Source organism: Erythranthe guttata, chromosome 4 (genome assembly GCF_056151865.1).
Source record: "Erythranthe guttata isolate IM_541 chromosome 4, IM_541, whole genome shotgun sequence".
Classification (NCBI taxonomy): Eukaryota; Viridiplantae; Streptophyta; class Magnoliopsida; order Lamiales; family Phrymaceae; genus Erythranthe; species Erythranthe guttata.
Genome location: NC_142536.1, coordinates 1591201 through 1618042, shown reverse-complemented (window position 1 = coordinate 1618042; position 26842 = coordinate 1591201). Strand labels below are relative to the sequence as shown.

The following is a 26842-nucleotide window of genomic DNA, read 5'->3' as shown; positions in this document are numbered from 1 at the left end:
AGGGCAAGATCAGGTCATGCGGCAACTTCACCTATTGATGAGATCACGAAAATTTATTTCTTTACACGACCACATATATATATATATATATATATATATATATATATATAGATAGTACTATGTCGTTTCTTTACTCGAACAATTGTCTTATGTATTACTATAACAGCAGAAAAACCCATGTCATATATCAAGATTGTGTATCATATTTGGGGGCCGGGGTCGAAGCTATGCTACATCCAATAAAGTACTGTACACCGGTTAGATCTTTACAGTTCGTCCACAGACACCAACATGGATGTGTGTGTTTCCGTGTGTCGACGAATAGTTAAAATCTACCCGGTGTACCATGTAATAAAACTTATTTGGGTTGGAGGGGAATCTTGAAAACAGGGGAGACAAACAGTGTTAGAAAATCTTGGTGACAGAATTCAATGTGTCTGAAGCTGTTTTGTTGCTTTTGAGATCCTTCTGTTATCCTTCCAAATTTTTCTAATTCCAATCTTGCATTTGTTTTTGCTGCAATGGCTGCCTGTTAATCTGGAGATGAAATAGTTCTCGTTTTCCTGTATTTACTCGAATTTACAGTTCTGCCCGTGGCTTTCGATGTGCAGTAAAATGTATACAAAATAAGGCAGAAATTATTAGAGTATTCGAACGTTTAAAAAAAATCATTCTACAAATTATTCAGCATTTCTTGGGAACAGACAATCTACACCGGCAACGGAGAAAAAATTGATCAAGCAACAAAGTTTCGAAAAAAATAAGAAAAAAACACAACACAACAGGGGAGCACCGAAAATTCGTTCTGTATTCTACACCTAAAAATACACACAGACCTACAAATCCATCTACCAAAACTCAAAAACAGAAGTTGGCATGCGAGCACAACCGATAAATATTTTAAATTAATAATTTAGAAACAAAAAAGAAAAATCAGAAAATAAACAAGAGATCATAACTTTAGTGTATGGGGGTCTCTTATTTTCTCAAGTGGTCTGTATATTCTTGCACATTTGAAAGCCACATGAACCAAAGGGGGTCCCACAGCAGCTCCATCTTTCAATCCCTCTTCAATTGAAATCCACTGAACCATCACTCTGGACCTTCCATACGGGAATCTGACTTTCGCAGAGTAACAACTTGCGTATAATTATCTAATCTCTTTGTTTGTCCATCTGGAATTTCATTGGCAGAAACCACAACTTCGATTTCCTGCAAGTAGAATCATCATCAATTCCCGAGAAGAAAGGGGGGAAGTTTTCATGTCTTTAGCAATTTCTTTTTTATGACACAGCACAAATTAATGAGTAATCTAGTCGTAGTGTTGTAAGGTCAACTACGATCTCCAAAACGAGGATATGTCAAAGTAGAGTATCAACGGTTTGTAATTGGAGTAAAAAAAGGATATTCAGTTTATTTCCAGTTTAACTAGCTTACTACACTTATGGAGACATGCTTCAGAATTATGAAGAAATCACGACATAATAAAAAAAATCTAAATATAAGAGCATTACCTATATTTTATGCATTTTGTTGGATTTGGCGGAATAGTTGCAACATCCAGTCAGCATAGCCGCTTGAACCACCAACCTGGTCCTCAACTAGATTTGTGAGTAGGAAGAAACCTTCTCTCGGTTGTTCACCTTGCCTCACAAGATGGCAAAGCTGAAAATACGACGGATCACTCTCCCTATATTTATTAAGAATCTTCATCACCTTTCTCGACATTTCATTTTCTCGCTGTGAAAGGCTAACCTGGATTCAGCAACAACACGGAAAAGCATGTTTCAAAAAGATAGTAAAAATCATTACGACGCGATTAGTAGCAGATTAGATAATGGCAGTCACAAACTGAAAGGTTTATCCAAGAGAACAGAGAATACGTTTAAATGGTAAACGAAGCTCACCTTTGAGTAGTCTAGAGCGAAATCTTCCCCAAGCAAATTCTGAGCTATATCAGGTGAAATAGCTCTGCCAAACCAAACGACAAACCGAAAACCATCATCGAAGATATAGAGACCTCTGGTGTCTAAGCTCCCGATAGTAAGTGGTAGCCTCTTTGAGATGTCAAATTCTTCAGTCTGAGGAGATATACGGATCGGTAAGATTGCGCATCACAAATACAATCATCCATCAAAAGAAAAAAAAACAAGAGATACTTACTTTTACGAGAGAATCATCAACACGAACCAGGTTAGGATAGAGAAGTTTAAGCAATTTTTTAACAGGTAAAGCCATCATGGTATAAGCAGCTGCACAGCGCTCATCAAGCTGGGCATCAGCATACCCGCCACGAAGAGGTGTTGACTTATTCAATGCTAGTCCATACAAGGGTAAATACTTTAGTGATTCAGGGTAGATCATCCTTCCAGTCAATCGATGCTGGACAGCGTATAGGTTTCTGTATTCTCTGAGGGCTTTGACAATCCGAAGTTGAACGGCATTCCGAGCATCTTCCAACTTGGAGGATGAAGTTTTTTCGATTGCTGCATATTCGTTGTGTTCATATATTTAATTATCTGTAAAAATGAAGTAACAAGTGACTGAGAAAGAGATCTGAAAGCTTCTTTACCTAGCCTTGAAAATAAAGAGATTATTGCTCCAGTGTCTGCCAATCGATACATTTCTCCTAGATCTGCAACTACTGGAGCAGCTGCAGTGTGTACCCTAATACGCCTTTCTCCAGAAGATGATGTATATCTTTGCAATAGTTAAGGAATTTGTTTATCTATCCTCTCCATATTAAGCTAAAAGGGGACAGGTTAAAAATAAAACTCGTAAAACTACGTTAACGTAAATGCAAGAAATATTAACTTCAAATATTTTGCTAGACAAGGATACAGCAATGCAACTTGAAAGTAGACAGTCTGTGTGGTCAAAAGTGTCTCTTCAAGAGACAACTGCGCTGCATAAGCTTTATCACAGTCAACAGCAGGAAGTGCAATTAAGTCCGTGGATCTTAGCATAAAGTTCCCATGATAAGTAGTAAAGCGCACCCCTATAGTAAAGACATAAACTTGTAACTTCAGAAGGTCATCCGACAATAGTAAACAAAACAAAACAAAACAAGAGAGAGAGAGAGAGACCGAATTCCAAGTAACAAAATTTCATCTTTGCACCCTGCAACATGAAAATTTACCTTTTCCACATCTTATTCGCATGACGGCTTCCCAAGCAGTCTCTCTAGTGAGATCTCTGGCTAGCTCATGTCTCAACTTGTCTTTGTGAATACTGGACTGGAAGTTCGGGTAATAGTACACCTGACCACCGGTATATTTTGCCAGTGAACCTATAAAGCATTAAAAGAGAGTAGGTTAAGTTAACTGTTATCATCAAAAAGCAAGCACAAGACAACTTTCATGGTTTCATCGCTCCTTTAATCTTTTGGAGCACAATGTCACTAGAAACAAAGGACATTTATTCAACACATCAAAATTCACTTTGGACAGAGAATCTATAGGTCACTTTGCAGACATGTTAAGGACTTCAATTTATATCACATGGCAACTACAAATGGAATACTTAATCAACCAATTTTACAGGATATATATTGGCCTATACATTATATATAAATATCTAAAGGGCAAGGATGACGGAAACTGGGGTATGCCAAATCACCAATGAAAATAGTGCTGAAAAACAATTACTTATTTCAACTAAAACAACAAGGTTAAAGCAGGTAGAGGCAAACCTAAGGATGCGATATCTGTGTACTTATCACTGAAAGCATAAACATTCACAGCTATCTGATGCTTGGTAAAATCAGCAGCCATCTGCTTATAAAATGGATCTTCTGGTAGTCGTAAAATATGCTCCTTATCTGTCCCATAAACCCGAATATCATCTCCACGCAGCCTCAGGCGGCCAACGCCAAATGATGGCAGAGTATTCTGGAAAATCAACAATTTTCCACCAAGTTGACTCTGAAAAAAAAAATAGGGGAAGATATTAAAAAAGTTCCCATTAATGCCAAGGCAACAGTTATTAATCAAATCTAAAAGTGTTGCAAACAAAAGCGGCGAACACACCATAACCATGAATGCAGCTTTAAGAGCTGGACCAAATGCAGATTCCACATTCATGTTATTTTGGAACATGGAGGGCAAACTATCAAGGAATGCCTCCACCACACTTCTACTTTCTGACAAGTTGACAAGCAGGTCATCTGGCAACGGAATAAATATATCATCCAAATCTGAAACAACCATCATCTGAGGCTGCATCAATGATGACTGGAGCAAGAGAAAACCATTAGTTTTCCACCAAAGTTGTTAAGCAGATTACAGATGCTATACAATGACAACTATATGGTGACCTTTACCTTCATGTTATAGAAATGTATTGTGCTATCATAAGTTATAAAGCCAATTTGTGTTCGAGGATAACCAGGGAGGTCGTCCAAACAAGACTTAATAGTTTGTGACATAACCTGGAAAATATAATGTAGGTTAGCATTGAATGAGCAACTATATAAGACAAAAGCTTTTAGTGAGGTGAATTATTTGATATTTACATCTCCAGAATGTTACCTCAAGCATTCCACTTTGAACTGCAGATGCCGACACGTCGATGAGAAAAAAGTAAAGTGGTGGCATCGGGGGTCGGACCATGTATTCAGCTGGAGCAATAAACTCAACACTACCCTTTGTAAGCTCAGGCCTTTGATCCATATCAACTCTGATGCCACTAGCATCCAGATGTGCAAAATAATCACTTGGAACTGCAAATGAGAAGCCAAGTTAAACCACTCCTGCATTTTTGCAATTATAAAACCAAATAAATCTACATTGACGTAACCTATTTTTAAATTTGCCCAAAGGGCTTCAAGGTTGTGCTAGATATCTACTAAATAAGTTGGGAACAGAAGACTAGCAACAAAAGGATTTGTGAAATGATTCAGATGCTATAATATGAACTCGTAAGAATTGAAAGTATATAGTTAAGGATCTAGTATAGCATCTAGACTGCAAAACTTACCATCATTGAGCAATGAGCATATATTGCATCTCCACTTTCTTCCATGGTCGGTGAACGTGACATATGGATTCACATAAGTTCGACACCTTCTACATCGAATAATGCCTGTTGTGGCAAAATTAACGACTGGAACTTCCTCCTGAATGAAAACCAAGTAACGTTAAAGAAGACAGATTGCTGGTGACAGGTGTACTATAAAATAACAACCTAAATCTAGTGGAGACTAACCCCAGCAGGAGTTTCTGCCAAAGGGCAAACAACAGCCCCTACAGGCAAATGCCATCGAGATGCCAAAGATTGAGAATTTGGTATGCCACTCGTTGTCAGTCGTAAGAATCTAGAACTACAATTCATGGGGTACATCTCAGCAAAAGTCTTTGGTTCCACATCACCACCCAATGGCCTTGGTAAGGCTGCAACATCAACTCCCGCATCAAATGATCCTGGTACAGATCCAAGAGAAAGGGAACTAAAATCTTCTGCCAAGCCCTGTGAATTAGCAAGGGGAGGTGCAATGCCATGTTGCTGCATTTGAGTGCCGGTATAGAGGCCTGATGGAGTCGACATAGGCGGACCAGGAGCATAACCTCTTTGTTGAGATAGAAAAGGAGTTGACGGTGCTGGTGGACCATAGTTCACTTGTTGTAATGGAAAGGAGGAAGGCTGCATAGGTGGAGCTTGAGCAACAGAATTCGGTTGCATGTTAGCATACCCTGGAAAGGCCGACTGAGAAGTACCCCTGGGAGCTGCATAAGATGGGCCCATTGGTGGTGAAGAAGCTTGGGCATTTGGCCTGGATGGCAAGAAGTGTTGATCAGCAGACAAAGGAATATTCATGTTGGGCTGTCCAGTTTTAATGCTTTGAGGCGGAGATCCCATGGGTACTGAAGGTGGTTGGGGTTGTGAAGGAAACGAAACATGACCTGGAGTAGGTCTAGTTTGCATAGGGACAATGGGCTGGCCTGTAAAAGAGGCGCGTGGAGGCGGTAATTGACCAGTTGAAGGCATTTGGGGGGATGGGAAATGCTGAAATCCTGAACTTGGTGGGCCATAGGCTGATGGCGGAGGTGGTCTAACCAGTTCATTGGATCTACTTGTTGGAGGCGGTCTAAAGGCAGGCCCCTCTGATCCAGCGGAAAATGGAGGAGTTGAAAACTGAGAGGAAGCAGTAGATACAGGGCGAAAGGGGGGTGCTTCTGATCCAACTACAGAACCAGATGATAGAAAAGGTGTTGCAGATTGCTGAGCAGCAAACGGTGTTACAGCTGGTCTCGCAGGAAAATTTGGACGGTTGGGGTTTTCAGTCCCCATGAAGATTTTATCTCGAGCCTGATCACCTCCAAAGGGCTATGCTTCTGCAAGTCATCAATCCAAAATGGTAAAAAGAACAAAAAACAGCATGTTATTTCTTTATATGCGGATGAATGAACTAGAGGTGCAGATTCAGTTTTCATATAACCAGACAATTAAATGGAAAACTCGAATAGAAAATGTAAATGGTCTTGTGTGTTCACATCTATCTAATTAAAACTGCTAGAAATCGAGATAAAGGAAATAGATTAAGATATAAATGGGAAAAGCAATGCATTTATGTTTTGTCCCATGAAAGATCTCAATTTGTTGGTAATGGTATTTACGGAAGCTTTCTACTGAAGTAACAGATGAGGAAAAAGTTTCAATTTTTTTTCCGAAGTCGAAAGGAACAACATATATCTCCCAAAAAAAATAATGATCATTGCCCTTAACTAGTTTAAAATTGATATTTGACAACAAAAGACAATTATCAACGATTTAAGTCCGTCAAAGCTGCAGTCTTTTTCTGCAAATCCATACTTTCCACAACACACACTCATAAAAGCAAATCATCACACAGCCAAACAGACAGATTTCTGTAGCTGGAAAATAACAAGGAAACAAAATAAATGAAAACACGAAATAGTGTTGAATTTTTAGAATTCGATTTTGATTGAACAAGCTCACACATGCACTCAACCTCAGTTTGCAGTACCGAAACAACCAAATAAGACTGGAAAACACACAAAACCAGTCGCGATTGACCAGCCGGATTTGTAAAATCACAGTGAATCTAGAGAAAACTAATCTTCAAAGTGAAGGAGAAAAAAAGGCGAGATTCAACACTGATATTATCCCATCAACACAATTCAAACAGCAAATCAACGAATTTTAAATTACCCGATCGGAGATCTCTCCGGCAGAGGGCGGAATTGGAGAACTGTTGAGGAGCCGGCGATCGGAGAAGGGGGAGAGGAAAACAGAACCAAACGTGGTTTCCGAATAATTCCGCTCTCTAAATATACACTGTAATACTAAATAGTAATTAATAATTAATAAATCAATAAATAAATAAATAAATGAAAGTATATTATGTCATAATAAACCAATTCGGACTTTTTTGCCTTTACCCTGCCCAAATTTTAACCGTTTCCAACTCGGGTTATGATTTGAAACTTCGATTCATGATGATGACGTCATTTACTATTCTATTTCCGTCACAAAATCTTGAAATATTGAAAAGTATCTGCAAAATAACTTTTTTTTTTTTTGAATTAAACCCAAATCTATTCAATCATTACGAATGTACAATGTGTTTTTATTGGATTTAAAAAAAAATTAATAGATGAGATTTCAAAATATAATTATTTTTTGAATACAAAATTAAATATTTTACTGTTCGAAAAATACAACCATCACTGAAGCTAAAAGCATAAATCCTTCTTATGAATACTCCTCTGGATAAATAAAATCGATTAATATATATACATAAATAAATAATTATAATATCAATACAAATTACAAAGTAATAAATAAATTTATAAAATCAATAAATCATCACAATTGAACCACGAAGACCAGGCCCCATGGCCCATGGTGGTCCAAAAATAGGAGTCAACGGTTGACCAAACCTTGAGTCGTGTTTCCTTTCAACCACGTTTTTAATGTAATTTTTTCAAACTGCAATTCCGTGAAGATTATCCATCAATCATCACAAATTGGTTGTATACTTCAGAAAGAAACTTCCCTACACCAATGTTTGTTGTATGGCAGAGGCCGAGTATCGGTCACCGGCAAACGAGGCCGAGCCGCCACAACGGAGGCGGCGAACAGCCCCCGTCGCTACATTCCTCGACAGTCGACACTACCAACTAATCCAGGCGGCGGGAATCAATCACGTCTTTGAACCACAACGTAAGAGCTTCAAGTAACTGAAAACCGGTTTCTTCCCAACAGGCACAAACTTCACCAGCCAACCAATCGGCCACGTCACCGCAGCGATGGCGATACAGACACCCCACTCCGCAAAGCTCAGCCTCACGGTGTCGGCAAACTTCTTCAGAAGCTCCACCATCACCGCCTGCAGCACGACGGTCACCAAAATGATCCCGACAAACAACTTATTCCTAAGCACACCCTTGAACACATTCTTCTTCTCGAGACTCCTCGAATTGAACTCGTTGAACACCTGACACATCACGAAAGTATTGAATATAATCGTGTTCTTCGTTTTCTCGTCCACCCCCAACATCGACCTCCCCTTGAACTGCAGAACCAAAAGAACGCTTATCTGGTACAGAGCCTGAGTCAGAATGTTCCTCCACATAATATTCGTTATAAGCGGCTCGGTTCTTCCGACGGGAGAATTGTGCATTAGCTCTTTGCTCGGCCTTTCGGTAGCTAAAGCCAACGCGCCCAACGTGTCCATAATGAGGTTCACCCAAAGAAGCTGCACCGTCGTTAGAGGAACGTTCCCCGCCGAAACGGCTGCGATGAAGTTGATCACCAATGCAGCTACATTCACAGTCAGTTGAAACTGAATGAACTTTTGGATGTTATTATACACACATCTCCCCCAAAGAAGAACTGTAGCCACGGACGAAAAATCGTCGTCCAAAATCACGATATCGGAGCTCTCCTTCGCCACCTCAGTGCCTTGGATTCCCATCGAGAGTCCCACATCGGCTTCTTTCAAAGCAGGGGCGTCGTTAGTTCCATCGCCTGTGACCGCCACCACGTGACCTTTCTGCTTTAGGCACCGCACCATTAGGAGCTTGTCCAATGGGGACGATCTCGCCATTACGCGAATTATGTCGACCTTTTCTGCCCTTTCTTCGTCGGTGTAGTTTCTGAACTCGACGCCTTCGATGACTTCTCCGGGGAGGGCGGCCTGGTTGTTGGATTCCAGTATGCCGCACTCGGCGGCGATGGCTTTGGCGGTGAATATGTTGTCTCCGGTGATCATCTTTATGTCTACTCCTGCTGCTCTGCAGGATTGGATCGCTTTTCTTGCACCGGGCCTGCATGGATCTTTCATGCCGACTATACCTAGTAGTGTTAAATCTTCTTCGTTTTTTAGATTTTTTTTGGAAATAGAATTGTCGTCTTCGATTTGCTTGTAAGCAAAGGCGATGCATCGGAGGCTGCTAGCTGCCATTCCTTGGATGATGTTTTCGAATTGGGATCTTTTTTCGTCGCTCATTGTTTTTATTTCTCCGGTGAGTTCGTAGTAACTCGAGCACAATGCTAGCACCATCTCTGCAGCTCCTTTCCAGTGGACATAAATAATGTTTTTTTCGGAAATATTGTTTTTTATCGACACCCCACTTCGTTTCTTGTCCGAATTAAAGGTTTCGACTTGAAGTACGGTGTAATTTTGCTTCATTATATCGATATCCATGCCCAAATCTTGGACAGCCCAGCTGAGAATTGCTTTCTCGGTGGGGCTACCGGAATATTCCAACGAAGATCCCGATTTGGGCTTGTAAATAGTGCCTGTGGTGTTGAAAGCAACTCCTTGGTAGAACAGTTCGACGAGATTTCGAGAAAAATCATGCTTCGTTGCTTCTTCGAAACCTACACAGCACTTTGTTACAGTCATCTGATTGAGAGTCAAAGTGCCAGTCTTGTCCGTGCAGATGACTGTGGCAGATCCCATGGTCTCGCATGCAGAGAGCTTCCTTACCATTGCTTGATCGGCCATCATTCGTTTCATCGAATAGGCGAGTGTTAGTGTGACAGCCAATGGGAGCCCTTCAGGTATGGCTACCACCACTATGGTCACAGCAGCAGAAACGATCCTCAGCACCGAGTTGAAATTGTCGTTCAGATTCCGGTCAACCCCTTTGAACTCCCGATTCCCGTTATCGTCCTCTGTGTTCCCCGTGAAGTAACGGACGAGCAATACCCCAAGGACCAGGGAAGCTACGGTGAGGCCTACTTTCCCTATCGAAGAAGTCAACTTGTTCAAACGCTCCTGCAATGGAGTCTGCTCGTTCGAGTCACGTGTGATCGAACTCATCATCTCGCCCCAAGACGTGTTCATCCCCACGGATACCACCAGCATTCTCGAGGACCCGTCGGCCACTTTCGACCCGGATAGCAAAAACGGGTTATGGTTCGAATCCACTTCTACGTGGTCACTCTCTCCGGTCATGCTAGATTCATCGACTCGAAATGAGTACCCGTCGATGAATAGACCATCCGCGGGGATTTGATCTCCGATATTCAAGAATATGACATCCCCGACCACAGCGTCGAATATCGAGGCCTTCTGCCGCCTCCCGTTCCTCAACACGTCGATTTTGATGTCCTTGCTGATTTTCGAGAGCTTGTCGAACTGCCTTTCCTGCCGGAAGTTGCTGGCGGCGGAGACCACAATCACCAGGAACACCGCCACAAAAATGCTGCCGCCCTCGTACCACCCCTCTTTGGGGCCGTGCTCTCTTATGCCAAATGTCAGAGATAAGGCGGCACAGGCGAGGAGAATGATAATCGTCGTGTCCTTAAAAGCTTCCACCACGAAATGAATCAGCCCTTTCGGAGCTGGTTTTTGGTACGTGTTGGAACCGAAGATCGAACGGCGTTTGATCAAATCATCTTCGTCTCCGTTGATTCCATTCTCCATGTTGGATTTGAGAAGCTTGACGATGGCTTCAATGCCGCCGAAGTTTCGGAACTCGTCCAGGTTCTTATTCTTGACCATATCCGTGAGCTTCGTTTGGTCTAAATGATGATCAGTATCCATCGTCAACCCTTTACTATCTTCAACTTCATTAATTTCAAGAACAGTGTGAGAAGAAGAAGAACGAGGGGAGGCTAACACACTGAGAAACAGAGGAGTCAACTTCCCCTTTCGGGAAACGATTCGTTTCGCCAGAGAGAGAGACACGTATATGACAATGCAAGCAACTCTCCATCTCCTCTGGGGTTTCGTGAGAGGGGCGGTGCTGATTTTGAGCAGCACCGATTGAATGCCTCCGCCGAAGTAAACATTCTGCGAGAATTTGCGCTTACTTTCCATTGTTTTGGAATATAGTGCTGTTTGATAAACGGATAAAACCTTTGTGTTGTTTGTGGTGCAAGTCAAAGAGATGAGAAGAGAAAGAGTTCATTCAAAGGAGACATAGTTACTAAGGTTCTTATAGGCATTTTAACAAACACTTTGAGGAACTTGCCTGGAAATTTCATCGACATGTGAAATGGTGACATTTTAAGCCGCAGAAATTGAAGAAGGATTTCTGGGTACAAAAAAAAGAAGAAAGAGGATTACGATGCATTTTACAGGTGGAGTTAACGAGTTAAGTTTGTTCATTCAAGAAACTGTTTTGCCAGAAATCTTGGTGTTTAAGACAACAGTTGTTAAGGTACTATGAAGAATTCAACCAACGTGTTAGATACAGTTTTGATGATGATTTTATTGCATGACAGGTTTCTTTTAGCTGTTCATTTTGTGTATCTAATCTTTATCTCTCTCTTCATTTACATGTTAGTTATTGTTAGTTGTTACTGTGTGTGTTTGTGAGGGAAATATATAAAAATTAGTTTTATATTTAATAATATTTATTTATTCTTTGTGTAAAGATAGATCCCTTGTCAAACTATCCAACCGCGTTTTTGTATCTTTTGAAATTGGATTTGTATTTGATTTTGATATTATATTCATTTTTTGCCCATCACTTTATTTTTCTTTTAGTTCTGTTGTCGGACCAATTTTAATTTCTTACATCCAATATATATATATAGATATATATATATTTTTTGTTAAATAAATAAATGATCATTTCTTCAAGACTAAGATAATTAAAGCAAGTAGCTCATGCGTAGGCCAAACCCAACTAATTTATTAACCAATATAGAGTTGTACCTTGTAATTAATATTTTTATTTTTTTGTTAAAGTCGTATGCGGTTTAATAATACGAAATTGCTAATACTTAATTAGTCATAATTGCCGACTTAGCCACCACGAATAGACATGTATTTCTATTTCTAGCTCCTTGAATCTGATTATCCAAGCGCGACAAATTACTAATGACAATACCAACGAGCCCCTATATACACAACGCTACAATTTTTTTTTCTTGCCGCCCAACCAATTGCCGGCCTCCACACTACAAATTCGCATTACAAGATTGCTGCACATACGATAGAACATCGATATTATTAATAACCTCATTTAAATAATACATTTTTCCAGTCTCAACTTGAGGACAATGTGTGAAAAAATATATCACTAAATTAATATTTCGCTCGATCAATAAAATTTGATTGGTCCCAACTGTATTAATTTATTGATTTTTTTTATGACTTCATCTGATTTTTGTATGACTATAAACTAAGTCCTCATGGATGCAATGTACAATCTAGTGTAAAATAATGACCAAACAGTGGAAATTGCAATTCACAAGTTATTTAAAGGATAAATAGCACTTAGCCCTTGTGGTTTAAACTTTGTGCACATGACTCCCTTATATTTTTAATATAGCACATAACCCCTTGTATTTTTATATAGGCAAATAACCCCTTTTTACTTTCAAAATATTCTTCTTCCTAATGAGCATGATTATTTACCAAGTGGAATACGATGGGAGGGGGGTTGTCAGGGACTTATATTGAAAGTATAACGGGGCCATGTGCACAAAGCTCAAACCACAGGGAGTTAAGTGCTATTTACCCTTATCTATATACTTTCTTGCTTCGATCATGCAGCAATAAGAGGGGCCAAAAAACAAAATTTCTGAAATTAGACCAGATGCATTAAAACAAAGATCAAGAAAGTGCATGGAAATTTCCTACAACATTATTAAATCAAATAAAAACAAATATAGATAGACCCCCACACACAAGTCATACTTTGCAACATGCTGCGCGTTTCACCATGTTCATTGTCATGAATATGTCAAAAGAAAAAAAAAAGAAAAAAAGAAATTGGATATAGAAAGACTACTGCAAAAAGAAGCTAATGTGTTGTCAGCAAACTAATCTCATCATCCATTAAGTTCCCCATTCATTACGGTGGTAATATTTACTAGGAAAAAGAAAGCAACAAGTGGTAGCACATGCAAAACATAGACCGTGAATTTTCCACTCCAAGAAAGTGTAGTGTGTGTGTGTGTGTGTGTGTGTGAGAGAGAGAGAGAGAGAGAGAATTACTCACAAGAACCTCGTTGTTTAAGTCTTCATTCTTTAACTTTTTTCCTCTCGGTTTGCGGGTTTACGGCTCCTACAATCGTCAAGAACTAAAAGAGTGAAAATAGAAAAACGCATGTTTTTTTTGATAATTTGTGTGGTGCTAGTTCAAATTCCTGCTATGGGGCATTTAGAAAGTGACGAGCACACACAAAAGGCATGCGTTCGTGTGTGAGTGCTCACAGGCAGAGGGAGAGTTACCAAGTCAATGCCCAAGTCAACTAAGTAGTGGACCAGCTGGAAATAATAAACTCGAGAAAAAAAAAATAGTGTGGGGCTTGTTCTTCAAGTTTACCTGTGTTTGAGGAAGAAAAATGTTCTCCGTAGGTAAAATAATGAATGGTTAAAAAATTCTCACCGTATCGAATTAAAAATTTCAGCCTACGTTCACAAACTGAAGGTTCCGCAACTATTTCCTATAGATTATAAAAGATCAACACAAAGTCGCAACTCCAGCTATCCACCATAACATGTTTGAATTTCTATCGATCAGAATTAAGAATTTATGTTGTCTGGAGTGTACAAAGCATCCCATGTGTTGTGTCCAATAGAAGTCCTTAGCTGTCATTCTTAAACACTGTAACGATTGATTACGAATTGCATGAGAGAATTTTCCGAATATTATCTATCTAGCAAAGCCAAATTCCAACCAATTAAAACGCTACAAACACAAAAATGGTCACAAATTCACGTTGAGCATAATGTGAGACGGAAATAATCAAATAATACGTGGCGAACTATAAACTCAGTATTAACCTCTATTCAGCAACAAATTTTGATGCCTCCTATTCACTAAGTCTATAAGGCTGGTTATACTAGTGCATATGTCAAAAGCTCGAAATAATTTCTTCGACGTAACGTTTAGGTAATTCTTGGCAAGTAACGAGACGCGAAGACAATAACAATTCTAACATCAGGAAGTGGCCCGAGTGATGACTTTTCGATTAGCAGAACCTATAGTCTGTATCGGGTAGAGGGACCTCCTAGTTAGAGTGACACTCGTCTACGACAAAGCACTCAATTCTACGAGTGAATAAAGAACACTGCACAATATGACTTGTCAAGCGAAAACATACAATAGATTAAGATAATAAATCATTCGTAGCTGAGTAAACCTCGACAGTTCAGAAGCAATTATCGTAAAAAAGAAACGACAGTCGTGAACAAAAATTAAATCATGGAATAAAGAGATAAGAAGCTCACATTGTGAGTTGCAAACACGAACCCCGCCATTGCGAAATGCTCTACGAAAATCGTAAACGTTTCACTCCTTCCTCTGTACCAGCTCCCGAAACCGATAAATTTCGAAGATACTACAATCCACATATACAAGTTTTTAACTGTTTTTTCTCAAATATTCCTCAATGGAATTTGCATCATCGAGACCCAATAAATCCCTGCCTCTGATATTAGTAACCTCGTAATTATTTCTAAATTCGCCCCATGATTTGTCGATTCCCCAAATTCCAACCCCATAGCTCTTTATATTCACAAAACACACCCCAGAAATCAATTTGAAAACATTTTTCCTATCTGCTAATTTCAAACCCAAACCGCTAACTTCGATCCTCGCATTCTCAAACGCCGGGGCGCACCTCTGATTAGCGAAGACGCCGCACTTCTCTTTAGCAGCGGCGAAGCAAGCTCTCATCTCAATCTCCTCGCACTTCTCTCTTTCGCCGTAGTCCTGTTTGGAAGATATGCCCAGCAGAATTTTCCACCATGGGGGTTTGCATTTGCTCGAAGCGGAGATGGAGCACCCGATTCGGGAACCCGCTTCGCATTGCGAAATGATTAGGGCTTTACTATTCTCGTACGCGGCGGCCCAGGCGCGTGGGTTTTTGAATGCGAGGATGTACGGACCGGAAGAAGGGTCGTCTGATTGGGTGGCTTTTATTGGGCCACGTAGAAGAGGAATTCGACGGGGAAACGGGATCAGGGTCGCCGCGGCGGAGTAATCCTCGGCGTTTGCGGGCGGCGGCGGCGGCTGGCTGCCCATTGGAAGGTGGTTTATGATAAGCTGTTTATACATTATATCGGCTATAATAAACAGCGTAAATGCAACGCGATTTTTATCAATATTATTATTTTTTACTTTATTATTAAAAAAAATCATCAAAATTTTAATTTTTTAATGTGGAATTCTAAATTAAGCCCAAAACCGTTATCCTAAATTGCAATAGATAAAAGCCCATTAAACAAAATTTGATGGGCCAATTGGGTCCATTTAGACTTTTATAAATGGCAACGTAATTAAATATTTTTATTTTTATTTTTATTTTAATCGGTATATTTGATTATTTTCACATACATTTGGACATTGAGTATATATGTAATATATATTTGTAAATTAAAAAAAAACAAATTTGTAAATTTAATAATGAAAATACAGACAGTCGAGCCAACGATAATAGTATTTATTTCATTAGATCAAAATAAAATATAGTTCCAATTCCTTTAATTTACATACAGCTTTGCATAGTACAGTTGCGTTTTATCAAAATTTCAAACAACAATATAGGTAATAAATTCTGAAATAAAAAATATGTATTTATATATATTAAAGATATGAAGCCATCATCATCTTCACGAAATCATCGTAACTGACTAGCCCATCTCCATCTAGATCAACTTCGTTGATCATTTGTTCAGCTTCTTCTTCTGTTAGTCTTTCTCCCATATTTATCATCACATTTCTCAACTGCAAATTCATTAAACATATTTTTTTTAAATAATATTGAATTTTTGCCATATAATATAATAAAAGTCAATGAGCATTTAATTTAGTGAAATTAAGAACAAAAAAATATTAATTACCTCAATGGCAGATATGAATCCATCTTGATCCCTATCGAAAACTTTGAAAGCATCTTTAATCTCCTCAACTACATTTTCCTATTGATCAAAATCCATCAAATTTCAAATGTATCTCAAATTATTTTGTTAAAAAATCAAATGAAACTATTAAAAAAAATTAATATTATTAATAATAATTACCTTCATCTTTGATGACATTACAATCAAGAACTCTTCAAAATCAACAGTACCATCTCCATCAGAATCGGCCTCGTTCACCATTTCTTGAATCTCTTCACTTGTTGGATGTTCGTTTAAAGACTGAATAGCTAAGGCCAATTCTTCAACAGTAATCACACCTTGCGAAAAAAATAAAACAAATTAATTAATTTACCCGTCCGTCATACGTAATATATTTTTTTCTTACGGAAATTAAAAGCAACGTAACGAATACTAATATGCAACGAGCAAAATGCAATTAAACAAATTGATAAACTCACCATCGGAATCTTTATCGATCAACGAAAAGGCTTCACGAAATTCAGCAATCTGCTCAACACTCAATGAATCTGTCATTTTTGTTTCTCCTTAAGAAAAAAGGTTTTCAACTGTAATTTAAAAGAAAGAGAGTTGAATGGTGATTTGATGTTGCACCAAATATGGTGTTTAATTTCATTTTTATAAAGGAAAAAAATAACACAGTAGAATTAAGTCAAACAATCGATGCAAGAAAAGATGGTTCAATAGTCAAGGCTGAATATTTTTTGAGAGATTTTGGGTCCAAAAAATCAACGGTGGAATTGAATGGGAAAGATGAACCATTAATTAAGCCAATTATAGCACAATGAAAAGTGGGTGTAGGCTAGTATACTATTTTATACGTAAACAATTTTGAATGGAAGGGATGATTTCTATTTATGGGACCTAAAATTGCTTTTGAGAATAAAATCAATTTCTATATAATACTTATTTATAAAGTCTAAAATACCCTTAGATTGTCGTAGTAGGGGTGATTTAGCCGGTGGAACAAGAGTATCATGTTTTTATTTAATCAGAGGCCGACGTGATTAGACTCGTGTTGTTTTCATATCTGTTATGATTTACAAGCTATTAAATAATTACATATTTTACTGAGGATTGTAGTGCTTTTTGGCCAAATGATGCGATGGGCCGGAGAACCCACTTCCCACCAGTTGCCCACCAATAGAGAGGTCCAATGGGGCATTTATAAGAGCCGAAGTCACGATGAATAATTGATCATACGTCGATCAGTATATTGTAATCCTGACCCTTCAATCTCTAACTTAAATACTCTTTTTTTTCTTTATCCTCTTTCTCATTTGCAATCTTTGAATGGGTGTCCAGTACGGAATCATTGATCAATAGAAAAGTAAAAGGAAAACAACATAATTTACGAGGTACCGAGTCTTATTCTTATGAATTGACCAAATTACCCTTGAAAAAAACATGTGAGGCAAGTATGCTACTCATTCCGATGAGATTTGCCTGAATATGGCAATTCTCAGGCACCGTGCAAAAAATAATTAGTTGTTAAAAAACCGTGCAATTTTTTTTTGTTCGGGGGTCGACATTGATACGTAATTTGGGCTTTGATAGGGAAATATTTTTTACTAAAAAAATAATTATATAGAAAACCATGAAACCCGTTGGCCGTTGGGCCTTAAATTTGAGCCCAAAATGTGAACGGGCCGAAGTTTATAACCAACTGTGCCCGGTATGTTATTAACGGGTCGCAAGGTATACCCGTTTTCATTTAGGTAGAAATTTATTGCTAAATAAGGAAAATATTCTTCTCGTGCACTTCAATAGTTGAATCTACTTCCGAGAGCAGCCGCCGACGCCGACGCCGACGCCGACGCCGACAATATTTCGCCGGATTAGTATTCCTCGCTCCGCTCAGTGTTGTATTGGTGGAGGTATACGCCAAAATACCATTTGCTTTCTCAATTTTTACTAGGGTTTAGGGTTCTAGGGTTCTAACCAGTTTTAACTATTTTCATATTTGGCGCAAAAAGTTTCATTATTTGCTTGCATTCTCAAATGTCGTCTGAATTAGGATTTCAAGTTCAATTTGTGTTCGTAGGATTCCTCGTTTGAGCTATGCAGTTCAATTTATTTCGTTTATTATTATTTTCTTTAGTTAGATGGACTGAAAACAGTGTTGCCTGTTTCGGGACTTGTACTTACTTTCAGTAGTAGCTGATTGTACTGTGGGAGCGAAATTTTGTTATTTTATCTATAATTGTTTTAGCCTTTAGGGATGTTTGGAATTTGAACATATACTGATAAGTATACTTTACTCTAACTATTAGATTATTTTTCCATACAGTCTACGATATTTAGATTATGCGTGTGCTTAAATCTCTCGCATTCTTTAGTAAAACAGGGGCATTTTTTGTGATTTTAAGTCATATAAATGGGGGTGGTTTGGAGTACATAAAAGTAAAGATCTAAACAAGTGGTTCTTTTTGTTTCTTCCTCATGTTCGTTTCTTCTTCAGTTATTTTGGATTAATCAATTGCTCCTTTGATGTTGGCAGTAGGTTTGATTACTATTTTTGCCACTTCTTCAATTCACAATGTTAATTTGCATATTATGTGAGAGCTTAACTAAACTCTATTAATTATATGTCACTATTATCCTATTTATAGAGTCTGATGTGAAACTCTATAACATGTATGGGTTAATTTTCTAGAATCCCATAGACATGTTTACCAGAGACTGTTATCGTTTGTTCTGATACCTTTTTGTTGGCGCATCAATATGAGCAGAAATATGAAGAAGACGAAGAACCCATTAGTTTTCTTGGAGGTTTCTATTGAGGGGGATACACCTGAAAGAATTGTTATCGAGGTAATTGTCTTATCCAAATTATTTTCATCTCACCGTGAAATATACCTTATGTCTTCCTTTTTTCGCTCTTACTCAATTTGTGTGTGATGTAGTTGTTTGCTGATACTGTCCCTAAAACAGCAGAAAACTTCCGGGCGCTCTGCACAGGTAACTCATTTATTTTTCCAATCTTTTTCATATGTACTATTTGTTTTTGATAGTCAATCATGGAGTAGTTAGTTTTTTTGGATGCATTAATGTGTTTTTGCTCGTATCTCTACTGTCTTTTTTTTGTTCTCTCTTGTGAATGGTGTACAACGGAAGGATTATGTTGTTGGACCATCTTTTCAGAAGTTCATTAGAGATTTCTGTTTTTAAAGTCTCTTCAGCGGTATTCCATTTCTCGTTGCAGGTGAGAAAGGTGTTGGAACTTCAACAGGGAAACCTCTTCACTACAAGGGCTGCACATTTCATCGCATAATTAAAGGATTTATGGCTCAAGTATGTTGTTCATTTGCTTCTTCTTAATAAGTAGAGAACATAGAACTTTACTGTGTGGCTATAACTTTGAATTGCTCAACTTTCTTTCCATAACCAACCCTCATTAGGAGAGTTGGTACCTAGCCTTTACTAATAGGGTAAAGGTCTAGGGTTTGAGTCCCTACTCGCCTTGTAATGGACTTGGATTTACTCAAAAAAGAAAAAAAAAACTTTCTTTCGATAAATTAGATGAAGAGAAAATTATTTAATATGTCTTGTCGTTGTTTCTTCTAGAAGTCTCTAATTGGAGAAGGAGTAGTCATGTATACATGTCTTTCTCCTTATCTTTTTGTTGCAATGCTTCAAACTCATCTATGGATATTTGGGAAAGTCTAATCTATTTCCTGTTATTTTCTCTTTTCATCTGAAGGGTGGCGATTTTTCAAAAGGAAATGGTATGCATTTCTTCTTCCAGATCTTGTACTTTCAGATGACGCAGGTACTCGATATAACTTCCATCTTCATGCTAGACTCGTAAGACACGACCTTGTAATGGTTTGCAGGCACCGGTGGAGAGAGTATTTATGGAGGGAAATTTGCTGGTATGCATTTCTGTTTCTTTGAGATCCCTTCTAGCTGAATATAGTTTATTTTATTGATTAATAACCTATTAAATATCTCGTACAGATGAGAATTTCAAGTTGGATCATAGTGAGCCTGGTTTTCTCTCAATGGCTAATGGCGGTCCAAACACAAATGGATCTCAGTTCTTTATAATTTTTAAGCGGCAACCACATCTTGATGGGTATTCAATTTTATGCAATATTTTTGTTAGATGTTATGAACTTGAAGCCAATTTGTTGATGATTGAATTAATCTCTACCCTTAATTGTTGCTTTCCATTGGCAGAAAACATGTTGTTTTTGGAAAGGTTGTGAAGGGACTGGATATTGTTAAGAAAATGGAGCAGTTAGCGACAGCTGATGGGAAACCATCCGAAGTTGTAAAAATTGTAGATTGTGGTGAGATGTCAGATTCCAAAGTGCAGAATTCAGTTGAAGCTGAGAAAGGTTTTACAAATCTGAGATAAAAAGATCGTTTCTGCATCTTTGCCTTTTCGATATTCTGACATTTCTTCTTATAACGTGATTCAGAAAAGAAGAAAAAATCAGCAAGGGGCGATCCAGGTAATGATGATTCCAACGGTCAGACCAAAACAAAGCAGAAAGCGTCTGTGAAGGATAAGAGGAGAAAAAGGAGCTATTCTTCATCCGATTCTCCCAGCTCTGATTCGGGTTCTGATTCGTCTGAGACTGATTCATATTCGGACTCTGATTCAGATTCTTCTTCGGCGTCCTATTCTTCAACTTCATCTAGTGACGGAGGACGGAAGAAGAAAAGGAAAGTGACAAAGAGGGGGAGGCGTCAACATGGGAAGAAAAGGAGTGTTGGACACAGGGAGAAGCGAAAAGCTCAACGGGATAGAAGATCAAAACGAAAATCTAAAAGGTCTCTCTATAGTTTCATCTTCTTGCTGGGAATAGTGCTAGGATATTCATTTGCTTGCTTTATTGTTTCCTTTGTCCTTGTCAGGCGAGCATTATCTAGCTAATCGATACGCCATGGACTCCTGAGATGAAATTTTCTCATTTTATCTTCTAGATGTATCACAAAATTGAAAATACATTTACTGGTGTTAATATTTTATGAACTTGATAAAAGAGTGTTGGCATAGCTGGCCTGATAATTCTGTAACCAACTACTTGGATTGTTTGTAGTTTCAGAACTCTGCCTGGTCAATTCTTATAGTAAAACAAGTTTTAATTTTGAATTGTAGGAGCTTGGGAAGTTCTAGTGAAGCCAATAGTAGTGGGAGCAGTAGTAGCAGCAGCAGTTCCGATGACGAACGCCGAGGCAAATCTTCACGGAAGACGAAAGCTTTGTCTAAAGAAGAGAAGAAGCCAGCCCAAACACTAGGTATATTTTTTCATTGAAGGTCTACTTATTGATGTGCACTGTGATTGCCTTACTGTTGTCTTTTTCATGACTTGTGTTATGTACTCAATTAAACTGTCTTTATGACATGTACGTTCATCAAATGTTAAGGGAAGGAGAAAAAGTCGTCAGTTCCTCTCGTAGGATCTATGGTACAGCAAAAAGGTGATGATAGGCGACATACCGGGGATGACTCATCGCATGAAGAGGGTGAATTTTCTCAAGAAAATATCAACCATAAGGGTAATGGCCAAGGGCATGTCAACAACGACAAAGATGTTACAGGGCATCAATCTGATCATTCACGCAGATCCAGGTTTTTTACCAAGTCTTGCTATATTTTTGCTGTACCTGCCTCACAGTTTGTTTGTTTTACTTGAAATTTTAATCCCATTTTGGTTTTCCTTGCATATGCACTTGAAATAGAGTTTGGTCTAATTTATTGAATTACTTTTGTTGGCTTGTAGGAGTTTGTCACCAATTACTGGTGGGAAGCCAAGATCTAGTCGTAGCAGCACTCCAAGCAGAAGTCCTAGAGTTCCTACAGCATCTGGTCGCCAAGTTGAGAAAAGTCCATCAAGGAGTCCTGTAAGAAGTCCGCCTGTAAGCAAAGCCCCTCAAGATTCTGTTTCTAATCATGGTCGGGATTTGTCTCGAAGCCGCTCTCCAGGTGGAACTCAAAAGCGAGTCAGAAAAGGGCGCGGCTTTACTGAACGATATGCATTTGTCAGAAAATACCGTACACCATCTCCAGAACGTTCACCTGATAGATCTTATCGTTTCGGTGGTGGAAGAAACACTCAGAGGAACAATGACAGGTAATTTGATTATTCAGGCTTTTAGTAGCTTAGCTTTCATCTGGCTTGCCATTCTGAGTTCTGACTCCTGAATGAAGAGAAAAAATGGAGTAGAGTGACAATCAGAGTTCTCATATTGCATTTAGTTCTTTATTAATTTTTTTTTTTTAAATAAGCAGCCGTAAAATTATGTTTGCTTCTTGTTCACTTTTTGATATCCCACCCTGGCAATCCAGGACTTCCCAGTCAAGTTTGTTTGTATACATTTCTAAACAAAACATACGTCCAACTTTCTGTACCCCTTTTTGTGCTCCTCTCTCAAGTCACAACCTCTCTGTGTTGTTTTTGCATAACGTCATCGGAGTTTCGGACTTATAAGTTTTGTTCATCTGATTGAACCTTGTATTGAATATAATCAGTTTATATGATCAAGGACTAATGTAAGATAAGCACACTCAATATTCGTCTCAATCAGTAAGAAATTTATGTGATCTGCATTTGGTTGATTTTATTGTGATCTGCATGTGGGTTGTCTTTAGTCGTCGATTTTATTGTTCCCACAGTATGTAAAAGAGAAAAACATATTGCTAATTATGACTTTTAGGTATCCAAGTTACAGAGGTAGATTTGAACGCTCACCACAAAGACGTTACAGGAGTCCACCAAGAAGAGTAAGGAGCCCACCCAGGTCTGTAACTCCCCTCTCTCCTGTTTTCTATCTGTATTTTAATATCAGATAATACTATGTTTATTCGTTTGTAACAATTGGTAAAGTGTTAACATATAGAGTAATTTATTGGTGTTAGATATGAGCGAAAGAGGAGTCGGAGCAGGAATGCTTCTAGAAGCCCTGGTCCATACCGTGGTCGTGGACGGCACCATAGCAGAAGCCCTAGTCCTGCAGATAGGCGCCCTCTGATTAGTGATAAGTTAAAGTCTCGCCTGGGCCCACAAAAGGACGAGCATACCCCTAGAGGAAGGTCAATTTCACGAAGTTCATCTCGATCTCGTTCTCGATCTAGATCAGCTGATGGTGCTTCTAGAAAGCGTCCGCGGAAAGTTTCACCAACTTCGCCTAGAAGCTCGCGATCCAGCCCTAGCCCTCCTCCTATTGGACAACGGGGATTAGTGTCGTATGATGACATCAGTCCAGATAATAATGGGGTCAATTAGTTGGGTTTCTTCTTTTTCTTTGATTGAATATTATTTGATTTTCTGTTGTATTATTGGTCAGATATTTCCTTTGTGTTCTGAAACTGAGCACTCGAAACCTTGGATTTTTATTGGCGTGGACCAGAGATTTTATTGTCTTGCATTCGTTCGTTTCGGATTTAGTTTCATGATTTTGTGAAGTAGAATATTTTCAAAAATATATTATTATCTTTATGAAGAATACAAAGATTCAAAACTGACAGTCAAGAAATTAGCTTACGATTATGGGAAGATGAGAATAGTAAAATGTACCTTAGCTTATTTATGGTAAAGTGTTACTCGTAACAAATGTCTGTTATTAACTTATAAGCAGATTTTCTAGTCGTAAGGTTAGCTTTCGATTTTTCCATTAAAAGCTAAAGAACTGCAATTTTACGATAAAGAAGGCAATTGGAGTCCATTGATTTAGATTCTTGACTGCAAACCTACAGAGTAACATGGGTATCGATCCGCATACATAGAATTGAAACAAGTTCGACAAAGTGCCACTCAGATTAAAAAAAAATGAAATACAGTAGAAACTTGCAACATCTAGAACAAACTCGAATTAATTTTGCCTTGATCGTATCCTTCCTATATAGGTTGACCTTTCGGGGTGATTAGATCCTTGATCCACATGTATATCGGAACCAGCACATAATAAGTTGCCGCCAGTGCACCAAGAATGAACCTCGAGAAAAATACAAACGGGTTCACAGGTTCCGATACATCCTCTGCCTTTGGACCAAGCTGCACACACACAAAAAAAAAAAAATCACATTTCTCTTATTAAACGAGAATCTAGAGTTGAAGACAGTTTTTTTCTTAAAAGAGCAATCAAGAAAGTTACCTGCAACGGTGAATCTCCAGATGCAGGTTTGACACCAGTGACAGAACATCCCATGATGAGGCCATGTCGGCGAACTCCTCTATACCATTTTGGACCGATCCTTTTAAGCTGGACATCCTTAAACCCGGCCTTTTGAAACCAATCAATGTACTCTTCCTCTGTTGGGAAGAGCATCCACACATCTGCAAAGAAACGAGATAACCAAAACGTTGGATAAACAGGTCCGATTAAGCATGCCTTTCCCCCAAGCCTCAGCACCCTGTAAGCTTCTCTGATTCCGCGCTGTGGGTCCGGCCAGTACTCGATACTGAGAATACATGCACAAAGTCATTAAACGTCAATGAGACTTGTATAATGATATATCAATTAGCTGACAGCTTTTAGTTACTAAATTTGTAGATGCATTTTACAAACTACTAACAGTAGTGTTTTATCAATAAATGCATAACAATTCACAATGTTGAAATCATTCGGAATCTTTTGTTCCCACCGACTACTAACTCCTGTAACTTTGAATAAACAGAATCTACAAACAAGTAAAAGAAAAGAAAAGGAAACAAGTAGCAAAACTTGATGGAATATTCATCATTATTCAACAAAAAAAAAAAAATCATTTCATAGCACATCATTAGAAGTATAGAACCTCATTCAGGCAATTCAACGAACACCATGTCCCCATCCAACCGAACTTTATTAAAAGCGAAACAAATTCAGACCTCAGTGTTAAATTAAACAACAAATTAAACAACAGCAGCGTAGAGAAAAACTCAACATTATACCTCCCAGCAGAAACGTATCGATCGACGAAGTCCGTCGGGAATGGGAGATCCTCAGCATCTCCCTCAATGATCTTGCAGTCCTTCAACGGCTCCTTCTGCTTAGCCTTTTCAAGCTGATGCGGCGACTGATCAAGAATCGTCACATTCTTGGCATCAACATGCTTCACTATCCCCAAGGTGGTGAACCCGGTCCCTCCGCCGACATCCACCACCGTCAAATTCCGAGTGTACAAATCCGCCGGCTCCAATGCGTCGTCCCTCATATCCTCCGTCCAATGCCCCGGGTTAATCACATGGTCGTACACAATTGACAGAAACCTGTAGAACCAGAAAGCCTCTTTCTTGTGCTGGATGAATCTCGGCTGCGAGGCTGGCCTGGGAGCTGAAACGCTGCATTTGGTGATGGGGGATCTGTTCTTCATCGGCCTCATGGAAAGCTTGCCGCAGGAAACTGAAGTTAGCTTGGGGAAATGTTTGCCGCTGAAATCTGAGGCGTGAAAACCTAGGCCTTTTGGGTTTGGGGCAATCGCTCTGATTAGAGTGAGATTTTCAGCTCCGTTCAGCATTGCGGAAGCCATTGAATTGAAGGAACGAATCGAAGGAGAACCCTAATGAAAAAGATTGGATTTTTGAGGATTTTTTTTCCCCCAAATATGCAGAGTAGAAAATAGAGAGTGGGAGTGGAGTTCTGTGGACCTGAACAAGCTGTCAAGAACCACAGGTCTGTGACTGCTGGATTTTATTTAGCCACAATTTAATTAATTTATCAAATAAATATTTTAAAATAGTAACATTTAAAAAAAAAATTACTTCTATTTTGTAATGGAAGTTAAATAGTAAATATAATTATATAATGGGAAATTTTTCTTTTCAAGATCGAAACAAAGGGCCCCTAATTTTTTGGTGTGTTGTTTGGTTATTAAAAGTTTTTATAGATTGCGTCATGGTCCATTTACTTTTTGCATTTACTTTGCGGTCCGGAAATAAATGGGAAAAAAAAAATGAAAGAAACACAAAACAAAATAAGATATTTAAATCTAACTCCCAAAGTATGGTTATATTACAAAGTCGAAATTAAATTTAAATAGGATTTTAATTTTCCAGCTTGGGCTTATTTGAGGTATTTATGAACTTCGGGCCTTTTTAAGCTTAGGCCCATCAAGGGATAATGGACTGGATTATTAAGCTTGGCCCTGTCATCACACATTAATTAATTCTAATTATGTTTATCTTCTAATAATGACTAGAAAAATAATATTATATTATATACACCAGATTAAATGGTTAAACAGTAATTATTTTGGAAAATTTAAGATTTAGTAGTTATACATTAGATTTATCCGACAGCACGTAATTAAACAACAAATGTTTCTCATTAGATATAAGAAAAAAAAACATTGGAATATCCAATCCAACTGTATGCACAAGAAAGAAAACTTGTGACATTAATTATTTTAATCTTTTAATTAATTAACTTATTCAAATTAAAAGAATTTCACTAATTCATCTTCTAGTAATTTGGATTCTCCGTCAACAGCTACACACACATGACACAACTCTGTTCTTTTCTTCTAATAACCTTCGCTAATTACTCTTTTACCCTAATTTTTTTCTTGGCATGCAATTAATTACGTACCCAACA

The 26842-nt window shown here is 38.4% G+C and overlaps 6 protein-coding genes across 9 annotated transcripts; 1 reads left to right on the top strand and 5 right to left on the bottom strand.

The window, feature by feature from the left end:
- Window positions 1-627: 627 nt before the first annotated feature.
- Window positions 628-7382, bottom strand: LOC105952812 (protein transport protein SEC24 A). Its single transcript, XM_012976394.2, has 14 exons — window positions 7171-7382; window positions 5206-6332; window positions 4978-5116; window positions 4530-4720; window positions 4322-4429; window positions 4029-4232; window positions 3692-3923; window positions 3140-3289; window positions 2842-2998; window positions 2573-2700; window positions 2164-2486; window positions 1908-2081; window positions 1515-1755; window positions 628-1212 (listed from the first exon to the last, which is right to left on the bottom strand). The coding sequence occupies exons 2-13, from the start codon at window positions 6286-6288 to the stop codon at window positions 1522-1524; spliced, it is 3123 nt and encodes a 1040-aa protein (XP_012831848.2). The 5' UTR covers window positions 6289-6332; window positions 7171-7382; the 3' UTR covers window positions 628-1212; window positions 1515-1521.
- A 527-nt stretch (window positions 7383-7909) lies between these two features.
- LOC105952824 (ATPase E1-E2 type family protein / haloacid dehalogenase-like hydrolase family protein) lies at window positions 7910-15501 on the bottom strand. Of its 2 annotated transcripts, XM_012976404.2 has the most exons (3): window positions 14663-15501; window positions 13428-13493; window positions 7910-11266 (listed from the first exon to the last, which is right to left on the bottom strand). In XM_012976404.2, exon 3 carries the CDS (start codon window positions 11015-11017, stop codon window positions 8165-8167), a length of 2853 nt encoding a protein of 950 aa, XP_012831858.2. In that variant the 5' UTR covers window positions 11018-11266; window positions 13428-13493; window positions 14663-15501; the 3' UTR covers window positions 7910-8164. The 2 variants fall into 2 exon arrangements, with proteins under 2 accessions (XP_012831858.2, XP_088672398.1); XM_088816272.1 differs by lacking the exons at window positions 13428-13493; window positions 14663-15501 and having other exon boundaries at window positions 7910-11808.
- LOC105952884 (uncharacterized) lies at window positions 12073-15491 on the bottom strand. Of its 3 annotated transcripts, none has more exons than XM_088816275.1 (3): window positions 14663-15491; window positions 13428-13493; window positions 12073-12405 (listed from the first exon to the last, which is right to left on the bottom strand). In XM_088816275.1, the coding sequence occupies exon 1, from the start codon at window positions 15489-15491 to the stop codon at window positions 14796-14798; it is 696 nt and encodes a 231-aa protein (XP_088672401.1). In that variant the 3' UTR covers window positions 12073-12405; window positions 13428-13493; window positions 14663-14795. The 3 variants fall into 3 exon arrangements, with proteins under 3 accessions (XP_088672401.1, XP_088672402.1, XP_088672400.1); XM_088816276.1 differs by lacking the exon at window positions 12073-12405 and adding an exon at window positions 13005-13134; XM_088816274.1 differs by lacking the exon at window positions 12073-12405 and having other exon boundaries at window positions 13051-13493.
- A 354-nt stretch (window positions 15502-15855) lies between the features above and the next one.
- On the bottom strand, window positions 15856-17051 carry LOC105952893 (uncharacterized). Its single transcript, XM_012976485.2, has 4 exons — window positions 16756-17051; window positions 16457-16614; window positions 16277-16354; window positions 15856-16160 (listed from the first exon to the last, which is right to left on the bottom strand). Exons 1-4 carry the CDS (start codon window positions 16829-16831, stop codon window positions 16020-16022), a joined length of 453 nt encoding a protein of 150 aa, XP_012831939.1. The 5' UTR covers window positions 16832-17051; the 3' UTR covers window positions 15856-16019.
- A 949-nt stretch (window positions 17052-18000) lies between these two features.
- On the top strand, window positions 18001-23750 carry LOC105952863 (Cyclophilin-like peptidyl-prolyl cis-trans isomerase family protein). The gene is made up of 14 exons (XM_012976450.2): window positions 18001-18192; window positions 19048-19129; window positions 19222-19276; window positions 19521-19609; window positions 20019-20043; window positions 20152-20190; window positions 20276-20393; window positions 20498-20658; window positions 20743-21097; window positions 21426-21565; window positions 21695-21899; window positions 22051-22401; window positions 22985-23068; window positions 23187-23750. Exons 2-14 carry the CDS (start codon window positions 19052-19054, stop codon window positions 23551-23553), a joined length of 2067 nt encoding a protein of 688 aa, XP_012831904.2. The 5' UTR covers window positions 18001-18192; window positions 19048-19051; the 3' UTR covers window positions 23554-23750.
- Window positions 23751-23962: 212 nt separating this feature from the next.
- On the bottom strand, window positions 23963-25956 carry APG1 (S-adenosyl-L-methionine-dependent methyltransferases superfamily protein). The gene is made up of 3 exons (XM_012976461.2): window positions 25201-25956; window positions 24422-24728; window positions 23963-24321 (listed from the first exon to the last, which is right to left on the bottom strand). Exons 1-3 carry the CDS (start codon window positions 25776-25778, stop codon window positions 24166-24168), a joined length of 1041 nt encoding a protein of 346 aa, XP_012831915.2. The 5' UTR covers window positions 25779-25956; the 3' UTR covers window positions 23963-24165.
- Window positions 25957-26842: the final 886 nt, after the last annotated feature.

Coding starts and splice junctions, on each gene's coding strand:
- LOC105952812 (XM_012976394.2), bottom strand. CDS start 6,288: ATGGGGACTGAAAACCCCAACCGTCCAAATTTTCCTGCGAGACCAGCT. Junction 3,924..4,028: donor AAGCTGCATTCATGGTTATG/GTGTGTTCGCCG, acceptor TTTTTTTTTCAG/AGTCAACTTGGTGGAAAATT. Junction 2,701..2,841: donor TACTTTCAAGTTGCATTGCT/GTATCCTTGTCT, acceptor ACTATTGCAAAG/ATATACATCATCTTCTGGAG.
- APG1 (XM_012976461.2), bottom strand. CDS start 25,778: ATGGCTTCCGCAATGCTGAACGGAGCTGAAAATCTCACTCTAATCAGA. Junction 24,729..25,200: donor CGATACGTTTCTGCTGGGAG/GTATAATGTTGA, acceptor ATGTATTCTCAG/TATCGAGTACTGGCCGGACC. Junction 24,322..24,421: donor CTGGAGATTCACCGTTGCAG/GTAACTTTCTTG, acceptor GTGTGTGTGCAG/CTTGGTCCAAAGGCAGAGGA.
- LOC105952824 (XM_088816272.1), bottom strand. CDS start 11,293: ATGGAAAGTAAGCGCAAATTCTCGCAGAATGTTTACTTCGGCGGAGGC.
- LOC105952884 (XM_088816275.1), bottom strand. CDS start 15,491: ATGTATAAACAGCTTATCATAAACCACCTTCCAATGGGCAGCCAGCCG.
- LOC105952863 (XM_012976450.2), top strand. CDS start 19,052: ATGAAGAAGACGAAGAACCCATTAGTTTTCTTGGAGGTTTCTATTGAG. Junction 21,566..21,694: donor GAAGCCAGCCCAAACACTAG/GTATATTTTTTC, acceptor TCAAATGTTAAG/GGAAGGAGAAAAAGTCGTCA. Junction 21,900..22,050: donor GATCATTCACGCAGATCCAG/GTTTTTTACCAA, acceptor GTTGGCTTGTAG/GAGTTTGTCACCAATTACTG.
- LOC105952893 (XM_012976485.2), bottom strand. CDS start 16,831: ATGACAGATTCATTGAGTGTTGAGCAGATTGCTGAATTTCGTGAAGCC. Junction 16,615..16,755: donor GATCGATAAAGATTCCGATG/GTGAGTTTATCA, acceptor TTTTTTCGCAAG/GTGTGATTACTGTTGAAGAA. Junction 16,161..16,276: donor GATTCATATCTGCCATTGAG/GTAATTAATATT, acceptor ATGAATTTGCAG/TTGAGAAATGTGATGATAAA.